The 11,220-nt window shown below is 43.7% G+C and overlaps 1 protein-coding gene across 1 annotated transcript in view; it reads left to right on the top strand.

Annotated features, from left to right (window-relative positions):
- Window positions 1-3,146: 3,146 nt before the first annotated feature.
- Window positions 3,147-11,220, top strand: part of dpydb (dihydropyrimidine dehydrogenase b) — a 202,947-nt gene continuing 194,873 nt past the window's right edge. Inside the window, exon 1 of the mRNA XM_077225503.1 lies at window positions 3,147-3,301. Coding sequence (XP_077081618.1) covers window positions 3,263-3,301 — 39 coding nt within the window. The 5' untranslated portion in view covers window positions 3,147-3,262. The remainder of the gene's footprint in view (window positions 3,302-11,220) is intronic.

Raw genomic sequence — 11,220 nt, 5'->3', positions numbered from 1 at the left:
GTTTAATTATATCAAGTGCTGTGAGAAAAGGCTATTTCTCCACCTCCAACATCCTCACACGCATTCTAGCTGAGACACCTTCTTTATGTGTACAGATGTGACGTAATGACGCAAAGTGCTCGAATATCCCGCAGAAATCCACCAGTAGCTACCACTGGAATTGAAAACATTATTACAAGCTTACCGTTTGGAATCGAGCTAAGGCAAGCACATAGTTTTGAACACTGGCTGGCTATGTACTTGCTCAAACATTTATTTTGGATAATTTTTAACCCAAAAAAGTTACGGACTGCAGCTTTAAGTACTGAGTAATATTAAGCAACTACATGTACTTACTATAGGGTTAGGGTAGGATTAGGTTCAGGGTTAGCTGTATGTATGCATAATTTACTGTTATTACTATGGTAAGTACATGTAACATATGTAACAATAAGTATAATAAAATAAAGTGTTACCCTTTGTTCTTTTATTGGTCACCCTAAACATTAGTAGGCAGGCCTGTATACCAGCCATCCAACAACTCATATCGGTCGACCACTAATTCATAGTTTGATGATGTAACAGCAGAAGTACTTTTTGTTCAGTACATAGAATGTATGATAACCTACGTAACCTCTTCAAAACTGTTTAAAGGCTGTTAAGTATACAGCCGGCTGTTTTGTTTTACAGCAGGGCAGTGAAATATCCCAGTGTACTGACAGCAGCTCCGTTCACAAACGACTAATCAAGCCGCCTTCCTTCGCTTTGAAAATGAAAGGACACTTATCTGATGTCAGGTTTGTTACTGCCCAAGGACTGAGATCATTTCTCTTTCAGCACACAAACGCTGCGTGACGAGAATCAATCAAACGCTGATTCACCAAATTGGCCAACACGGAGGAGAGGAAAAATTCACGGGAGCCAAGTGTGTCATCTGTTGCCAGAGTCTGTATATGCGTGATGACAATGCTGTGGATTCTGATCCATGATAGCCTATATGCTAGAACACCAGTCTGCTGTACCACTACAGCTGCTTATAATTATATTCTGACCCCTGCTGATTCTAGAGGATCCACAATACCTCTGATCAGTAAGTTGCCTCAGGCTTATCACTATCAGCTCTCAGCATGAGGAGGCTGCTGTCCCGAACATAAATATTAGATTTGGAAAAAAATATATAGGGCGAATATGAATCTAAGCAAAATCAAGTGCTGTTTGAGACCTTGTTTTTGTTTTTAAATATTATTTCTGTGTTATTTGTGTTGTAACATTTAAATGAAAGATTTGTAGGCCTACTGAAAATTACATTCAAAGAGCACTAAACTCTGCATTTGTGTTCTGATGCTGTGATAAATGAGTGGCAAAAAATAATCGTCTTGAGAGGATGACTAACATTGCGTTCAAGGATTAATGAGTGACAAAAATAATTGTCTTGCCATAAAGCAAAACATTTCGTTGAAGGCAACATGCTGCAAAAAACACTTGAGGTGCAAACACGCAGCACGCACACACACATACCCGGAGGCGCGCGAGCGCGCACACACACACCAGTGAGAAGCTCAGCTCAGCTCCAGTGTTGCAGATTTGAAAAATAAAGCTCCTCAACAGTCGGCAGGTGTTTGAACATCAAGCCCTGCTCTGCTCACGTTTGGCCTGCTGCGTTGGGTTGGAGAGAAACCCGCTTTGACTGCAAAGACGAGAGATGCAAGCAGGCATGAGGAATACACACTAGTGAATGGAAGGTGAAGTGACCTATTTCTACGTGTGATGGCAGAGGTGTCTACATAAAAACACGAAAACATTTCTTCTTGTCTTAAGGCAAGGGAACTCCAAGTCATCCTGTTCATTCTGAATGGACTCAGCAAAATAGTATGATGAAAAATACATCTACTGAAAATACGTTTTATAATAAAGAAGAAATCTGTAAATGGCTTTGTGTGATGCTTTAGCCTACTGTGCTCTGACATTGTTTAGACACATATTCAGCTAAAATGTGCACTGATTTAAATTGGGTGAAAAAAGATGTATTAGCATAAGGTGGATCATCATAGATAAATCCCAACTATTTTCAGTCAAAAAAATTCATTTTTGATTACCAGCATTTCCATTTCCATATTTGATTTTCTAGGCTGTTAAAGTTAAAGTCCGTGTTTAAACAATGCCTCAACTATAACAACATGAGAGTACTATACTTGAATATTGCATAATACCACAGCAGAGACATGGTAACTAGGAGTCATCAGACTTTAAACCTCATGGTTTACTGGGGAACGAAAGAGGGGTAGGGGGTGACGCATATTGGATAAGCCACTCCCCTTACTGTGATACTGGCTCAAAATATTTAACCCCTCATTGCACTCTGAGACAGGCTGAATTAAACTTCCGAACGCCAAGTTATTTCAGTGTTCTTACCCCATAATGTATTTTAAAATACATACCCAAGCCACACGAAGTAAAATTATATAAACTTGCAAATTATAACAATTTTCAGATTAGATCTGAAAAATGGCAATATCACAAAATAAAAGAGAGGAGTGTGAATCACACACAATTGTACAATTTAAAATGTAAACATGTCAGTATACTGGTCTGACTATATTTAAATATGTATGTAAGCTTCATGGTTATTAATTACATTAATATTCCTATTTAAATGAACAATTAATATAAAACAATATAAAAATGCATATGAATTCATAAAAAGTAATACAAATGTGTACATGAAAATATAAAAACTATGCCAATATAAAATGGATGAATTATTTTACACTGGATAGATAGATAGATAGATAGATAGATAGATAGATAGATAGATAGATAGATAGATAGATAGATAAAGCCTACTAAAATTTAATATTGTAGGACTATATATTTATTTAAATATTGAAAATGGGGGTTAATAAAATCGTCACCGTGTGCACGTGCAGCCGAGCTTTCCCTTCAATGTAAACTTTGACCCTTTAAAGTTCGTCTGTAGACGGAATAAACCATTTCGCCTAGAACTATTACCACTTCGCCCTGTTCGTGTCAATTAAAAAAAAAACAATCGGTTAAAAAGAGATAATAGTTGTGAGTACCGTTGGTTTAAGTATAGCACTTTATCATGTCTGCGTCAATACAAAAGGTTCACAGCTGCTGCTGATGTGAAATGTGTGCGGTGTCATAATGGACTAGTCGCGTGTTTTAAGCGCGCTCACTAAAGTTCTGAGCGCATGCTTAGCTAGATCTACTCGTGTCAAGCGCTCGGATTGGAGATCGGATCACATACTACAGATTGGACATAATGGCTACAATGTTGAGCAAAGAATTGCCGGATATCGAGGTAAAGAGACACGCAGAGTGTTAGGCTACTGAGCTTTGTATTTTTCGGTAAGACGTTTTTACACACTTTGCTAGCTGCATGGGCACGTGTCCATGTTTGAAAGTCAGGTAAGGTGATTTGTGTGGGAGACTGCGAGACACAACTTTGAAAGTTGCACTGTTTGTGCAAAACACAGGCACATCGAGGATGAATTATAATAAATAAAAACATTGCTCAATTGATTTTAATAAAATAATATGCACTTAGTATGCACTTATATTATAGCCTACTTGTTCAGCATGGATAATTTCAACCTAAAAATAAGGTGATTTCAAAGCAGCATATTGATGGTAATTGTGGTATTATTATTATAAATTATGATTTTGTTTATTGGTCTTTAATTTCTGCACTTAATTTGCAGTTCTAAGTTACATGGAAAAAGCTACAAGGATTTTCGTCTCCAGTCTTTAATACTTAAAATTGAAGGACAGTTATCCCCCTAAATGTTTATTAAAAGGTGGAGATGAAAAAAGGCTCAATTGATTTTCTTTTCTTTTTTCCTTTTTTTTTTTTTTTTATACATGGCCTTGTGTGCTGCTAGGAAGAGATTTCAGGACCTTGGACAGGGACCCACTCAGTATATGAGATCACAGTTAGCTGTTCAGCACTGAAGGAGCTGTAATTGCTTAATGAAAATGTACAGTTCCAATTTAAGGATCATTTCCTCCAGTGTACAGCCACATAGTTTACGTTTCTTCTGATATGCAATGCACTTTAGAGACAACCAGCCTTTTGATTTGTGAGCGGTGCATGATGGCCTACATTGTATATGACTAGGATTATTTTTCCAAAGCAAGTTTACAGACATTAACATGTCAGGTGCTTTTCATTCCTTTCTTTTTATATAAGAAACGACTATTAAAACATGTTTTGTTTCTATCAAGTGCACTTAAGCAAGCAGGCTGCTAATTTAGTGGTTAAATTAGTCTAGAAAAACAGAGGCATTAAATGTTCTTTTTTTTATAAAAAGACTTCATGTCCCTGAATTAAAACCAATTAACTTAATCAAAACTTAATTGAATGTTTTAATTTTGTGCCTCTTAAAATGGTGGAGTATTTTAATTTAGGCCCGACAGACCCTTACTTAACGTCAGTGCCTCTGGGTGCATCTCAATCAGCTCCTAGCTTCGAGCTCATGAATCAGTATATCATGTACACAAATCCTTGCTCTGGTAAAGACCCTGGCTCAATACACATTGGGACAGGTATTACTCAATTTCCGGCGACATGACTACGTACAACGTCAACATAAAATGTTGTAGAATATCATCGCTGGTATTAATCAAACACAGACAGGACCTATCCTTTTAAAATTATTTTTTATGCTTTTTAAACACACTGTTCTGTTACATATCCTTAGAACATTTCAGCCAAATATCAATTATAAATGTTAACTAGATGCGTTTTCTACCTGTCTAGTGATGTGTGTTTAGGCTGACACATAATACGAAAACAGTTTGTCTTTTCATATTTTCTATCATGTGTCATATTTATTGAATTGACTCTTCGTGATTCAGAGATGTGACATTTACGGTAAGGGAGCAGCGAGCATCGATGATCACTGGTTTTTGCGGTGCATTGTGGGATTTTTCAGGGAGCGAACGTTCCAGTGCACTGAAAGTATTTTACGATTGAACCAGCCCTTAAAGTGGCAGACTCTGATCAGTGGCCTGACTACTGAACTAGGGAGCTGATTGAGACGCACCCTCTGTATTTCCAATATTAGTTCCAGCTGTCCGTAGCATTTGCCGTGTTTGATCTAGCATTAGCACATCTGATTTACATGAATCCTATCTGTTAGCGGTGAGCCTAAGAGAGCGTCTTGGTATGCACAGCACACGCCGGATGACATCTCTGCTCAGGTGAGATAAAGCTTTCTCTTTTAAGTTGAGCAGATATGGGCATTGACTTTCATAGAGAAAATAGAACTGTTACTGACGACTCTCATTAGCATTTCTATTCATGAGTGTTATGACTATGGCAACGTGACCTTGGCGTGCAGAGTGCACTTAAAACGGGCACTAAACGACTCCTGTCTGCCACTGAAAATACCTCACTAAATGTCATAATAATGGCTGTCCATGGGGCAATTAAATTGGCCATTCATTTTGGCAGTGCTGTCAGACGTCTCATTTTAATATCCTGCTTTTCCGAGAGCGCTAAACGTGTGCCTTTGTGTGTGCTCACGGATTCATTAAAAATCCTCCGGGATGGCCATCAGTGTTCGTTAAAAAACAGATTAATGTGGCCGCTTACACAAAGGGCTACGGCTTTTAATGGAAGGCCCCGAACCACGACAATGACCACTTCCTGATAACGAGTCAAGTACCATGATAGAAAATTGTCGACTTAAAAGCCAAAATTGCAATATGAACGTTATGAAAGCCCCATTAGCTGACAGACATCCATATCATGGATGTCAAAGTCAGATGCTGTAGTACCTGCTGGAGCTTTTATCCGCGCCTTAAAAAAGAAGTCTTGGGAAAATTTGGAAATATTTATAATCCAGTAATAGTCTGCGATTGTCACACGGTGGTTTCCTCAGGAACAGACTGAAGATTCCGATTATGCATACAACCCAAATAATATATAATAATATACAATAATTGCTATAATAATAGCAATCTGGAACAAGATTAACACATAAACACAACAGAGATCAGACAAGGACTGATAGAAAGGGTGCATCTTAAATAGCAAACAGAAACGAGATAATTAGTCATACACAGCCTGGACAAATGAACTTAATGATATTAACCATAGAAACAAAGGAGTGGCGGGAAAAGAACAAAGGAAAACAGGAACCAATCAAAACACAAACTGAAAGTCCAAACATGCACTGACACATGACAGCGATTAGATGGGGTGCTTACCAAGACGTTGACCTCATGAAAAATGCTACTGATGCAAATGCTTATATAAATGGTTACATAGAGGGTTAAATCGTAGTTGATCCTAGTTGATCCGGGATCCGTACGGACCGGCCCCCATGATTCAGCAGATTAATTGCAAAGTTTAACCATCATAGATTGAAAATTTATAATTTGCACATGTTTTGTCTTGCCAATTCACACATTCAAATACATTTAAAGGGATAGTTCACCCCAGAATGAACATTTTGTCATTACTTATTGACACTAAAGTTGCTCCAAACCTGTATGATTTGTTTTCTTCTGTTGAACACAAAAGAAGATATTTTAAAGAATGTTACCAGAGCAGTTAACAGTAGCCATTGACCTCCATTGTAGGAAATAATATAATATGAGGGTGAAGAACAACATGAGGTTTTTGGGTGAACTATTCCTTTAATGGGGTCATATGATACAATTTCTTGTTTTCCTTTTTCTTTAGTGTGTTATGTAGCTGTTTGTGCATGTATAAGATCTGCAGAGTTACAAAGCTCAAAGTCTCAAACCCAAAGAGATATTCTTTGTAAAAGTTAACGCTCAGCCACGCCTTCCTAAAACACTTAATTCAAACATGCCCCCACAAATCTACATCTAAGTCATTATAGTCAGTAATTATGTCCCCAATGAAATAAAACCTTACCAATCTGATATGTTCTGGTCCTGTTGTGCTAGCAAAGTTGATCAATCAGCTTGGACATCTGCATTTTCCGGATCAGATTCGGGCTCGAATTGATAAGGTAATACCCGACTTTATCACCTGTCATTATTGCTTTGGGAGCTGATGTTCCAAATATGGTAAGGGAGTTTGACATTTCCATCACACACTTAAGGTATTCGGGCCAATCACAATCCACTGAATCGACTGGCCAATCAGAGCACACCGCGCTTTTCAGAACAATGAGCTTTGTGAAAATCTACGCGTTTCAGATAGGCGGGGCATAGAATGAATAACTATAATGTACGTTATGTGTAAAATAATGACTTTTTTTAACCTAAAACCGTGTAGACACATTGCATTAAACCAAATACACAAAATAATTTTCTTTTTAGAACTGTCATATGACCCCTTTAAACCATTGCAGCACAAGAAGAGGCAATAGAGAACTCAATTCACTACTCGTGCTGCACAGCCGCACACAAAGAGAGGGGGTTTCAGATACTGCATGAACACATAATTGATTCCTCTTTCGCATATTCTTGTGCTTGAAAGGACACATACACACAATATTATGTTACAATACCCCTCTCGGCAAGCATTCTCGTGAACACAGTCGGCTATATAAGTGAATGTAAATAGTTGTGAAAGTAATTGGATGTGTATCATTATATTGGAACCTTGCATTCTGTCTTAAAGTGACAGCAGCCTATAAATACCGTCTATGTCATAAAAGTTAATCAAACAATAAAACACAGTTTTAACAAAGATGAATCTATTTAATTTAGACAGTAAACACTTTAGTGTTATTATTATATAACACTAAAGGCCTAATTATTATATTTATGTGCTCTATCTGATTTATTTGTAACTGTGTTAGTGTCATGGCGTGGGTTCCCTTTCAGTCGATAACGTCGGACGTAGTCGACGCGACTGAAATGGGATCACGCTAGGGAGCCTATCATCTTCGAGTACTATTGAACGAGCCAATGTAATTGGCGTGCGTGATTCGCATCACACACTCCGCCCCCGCGGCGCGGGTATAAATACGGAAGTGGATGCACGCACTAGTTGCCTTTCGCTTCGGAGCCGATCGTTTGATGTCTCTGAGAGTGCTGTTGTCTACAACGAGCGAGTGTGTCGGTGTTCTTCAGGAAGACTCTCCCAGTGCTGGTGTTCTACAGCGCGAGTGCAGCGGTGATCGCGAGCTTTGAGCTCTCAACTGCTGTTTTAACAGCAACAAATTTCTAAATGTTTGTGTGTGTTGATGGCTGGTTAGAGGGCGGAAAAGTGAGTGCTTCACTGTTTCAGTTCTCTGTTCAGTGTTGCCGCGGTCATTCCCCTGTGTGCTCCGGCACTGGTGACGGTCCTATTTTCTGAAAGAGCAACACGGGTGCGTTTGCGTCTTTTTCAAGATGTCATTCCGCCCGTGCGTTTCTGGGTGCGGTCGTTCCCTGTCTCTCTCTGATGGTCACAACTGTTGTGTCACGTGTTTGGCTTACAGCACGCTGAGACAGCTTTTGTGGACAGCTCATGTTTTCACTGTGGGAACATGACTGTCGCAGTGTTGAGGGCGAGACTCGCCTTCGTTCGCGGAGAGCGAGTCCCCATTACCATGCCCCACCCTCGGGTGCTGTGTGGGATGGGTGACCGGAGGATAGTGTTGGATGTCCCGCCCGGTAACCATTCCCTGTGGGCTCCTCACTCCTCCCTTCCACTGCAACCACTGGAGCCTCCTGTGTTGTCTGCTGGTCCATCTGTAATGGGTGGGCCAGCGGTTTCACTCGGGGCTCCCCTGGAGGACAGGACGCCGATTGCAGCATCGGAGGGTGAGCTGACTTCTAGAGATGATGACTCGGCTGCATTGTCTCCCTCCGGGAGTTCAATGTTGCCCGAGCCGGATCCAGAATTATCAGCTATGCTGTAACGGGCCGCCGAGGCTGCCGGGCTCGAGTGGAACCTCCACCGTGTCCCGTTCAGTCTCGGTTGGAATCTGGAGTTTGGTATCTTGGGGCGGGCCGCGCTGGTTCTCAGCTCGCCGCCCCAGTGCCTTTCTTTCCCGAAATGCATGGAGAGCTTATCAGGTGGTGAACAGCATCTTTCTCTGCCAGAAACTGCCTGAATAGCTTTTCCCCCTCATTACCCTTGATGGAGGAACGGTGAAGGGTTGCGAGGTGTCCCTCCATTGGAGCGGTCTGTCGACACAGGTGCACCTGTGTCCGGCAGCCGCTGCCTTTTGGGGGGATCCTCGTCTCCCCCCTAAGGCCTGTGAGTTTCGTCCGTTCCGACGGGCAGAGCTTACAAAGCCTGTGGGCAAGCCCCTTCCTCTTGCGTGCCATGGCGTTGCTGCAGGCTAGGGCACCCATGGCATGCACGAGGGTAATCCAGACCGTGCGCTCATAGGTGAGCACCGCACTGCATCCGACCTCACCCTCCGGGGTACGGGTGTCGTAGCGTGCGTGATCGGTCTGGCGATGTCCACCTTGGTGGTCCAGTAGCGCCTTCGTTGGCTCAGCCTGGTTGGTATGGCGGATGCGGACAAGGTTCGGTTCCTGGTCTCCCCAATTTCCCAGGTTGGGCTGGTCGGCGACGCGGTGGAGAACTGCATCAAACAGTTCTCTGCCGCTCAAGCGCAGACGGAGGTCATCCGGCACATCCTGCCCCGGTGGCCAGCTGCTGCCTCCACCCGCCGCCGGTGGCAGCTCCTCCGCCTGCTCGTCGCCGTGGGCGTTCTCCGGCCGCCGCTCCTGCTGGCCCTCCGCAGTAGCCTCCACCCAGGCCTCAGCAGGGAGCCGGCCGCAGTAGAGACGCCCAGCCCGCTCCAGGCGCTGCCAAGCCAGGTGGCAAGCGACAGCGAAAGCATTCCGGAGCGGGCCGCCCAGGAATGGATGAGATACTCTTGGAGTGGCACGATCACTCCCTCCCCCCGGGTGAGGGCCGGGTGGAGCCTTTGTTTGTGTGTGTGTCTGTTCCGCCGCTGGCTCCCTAAAAAAAAAAAAAAAAAGAAAAGCGGAGCAAGCGGTACCCACACTTCAAAGAGAGAGCAATTTCATCTGTTCCTGGGTCCCAAGAGGGCCAGTCTGGCGGGTGTGACCCTGTATAGCCTTACACCCCTCAGCTCCCCCTTGGTCGCCAGCAGGCAGCTTGGTGCGTTCGAGGACCCGGTCATCCGCCTTCTCACGCGCCCCCTGCCGCTTCTGGAGACAGGTAAGTGTTGCACAGCACACTAACACCACTCTCTCTACTTTGCTGCCCCACCTCAGGCTCGGCTACCCCGCTCAAGTCAGTGATAGTCATCACATTAGGTGTTGAGCAGACGTGCTCCTGAAAATTCAGTGATATTCATCACACCGAGTGTTGAGCAGTGCTCCTGACTTGTGCGTGCTTATCTTATCCTGCTGGCGAAGGATTTGATATAGCCGCTCCTCCAGCCGGTACGAAGGCCAGTTGTAAACTCGTTCTTCGTGCTACTAGGTGGTGGGTCGTGACCATCTTGGCCCAAGATTGGTCTGCAGCTTTGACCTGAAAGACATGTGCTTCAGATCTCTACCTCCCGCACCGCAGGCCATCCTGTGTGTTGCGTCTAAGGGTGGAGTATCGGTACAGTGTCCTTCCCCTCGAGTGCCCCAGAGCCCGTTGGGTCTTCAGGTCAACTGGAAGAGAGTAATCTCGCCCACGGGCTGAGTATCTCTTTTCTAGTTTTGGAGAGGTACTCGGTCCAACATGTCTCTCCAATGAGAATGTGTTCAGCTGGTGTTGAAGTGAGAAAGGGTCCCACTGAAAGAACTTTCAGAGGCTCCTGGGGTATATGGTAGTCGCAGCCTTTGGCTCCCTCCATATGTGACCGCTTCAGCGCTAGCTTCACGATCGAGTCCCGAGGTGACCGTGGCAGAGCAGCTCACCCTGTGTGACTATAGTTCATCCCGGTCTGCTGCCAAACCCTCTTCAACAGAGCGGCCATGTACAAAGGGCGTGTTTTAACGGGGGCCTGGGCGACCCCCGACTACACGGGCATTCGTGCCTCGAGTTGTTAGACATTGCGACCGTTGCGCAAGCTTCCCCTGCATGTCACAAACTCACCCGTCACCTCCTCCTTGGAGTCAGACGCTTCTGAGGGCGCCTTATTCCACTCCTCCCGCTTACTCAATCGTGCCGCCATCGAGCCTCACGACAGTTATAGCCAGGGCAAGTGGAGACTCCATCCCCTGGGTCCGGCTGGGTCATGACCATTCCGGGGCCGCTCAGTTGCCCCCCCGGTTTTATTTTTCCGCCAGTGTTTGGGTAAACCGAGCGGACTACCCTTGGACAAACACTGG

The sequence above is a fragment of the Siphateles boraxobius genome, unplaced genomic scaffold (assembly GCF_051911475.1).
Source record: "Siphateles boraxobius isolate OS27281-9 unplaced genomic scaffold, OSU_SipBor_1 1, whole genome shotgun sequence".
NCBI classification, from domain to species: Eukaryota; Metazoa; Chordata; class Actinopteri; order Cypriniformes; family Leuciscidae; genus Siphateles; species Siphateles boraxobius.
This window is presented reverse-complemented; position numbering and strand designations above follow the sequence as displayed.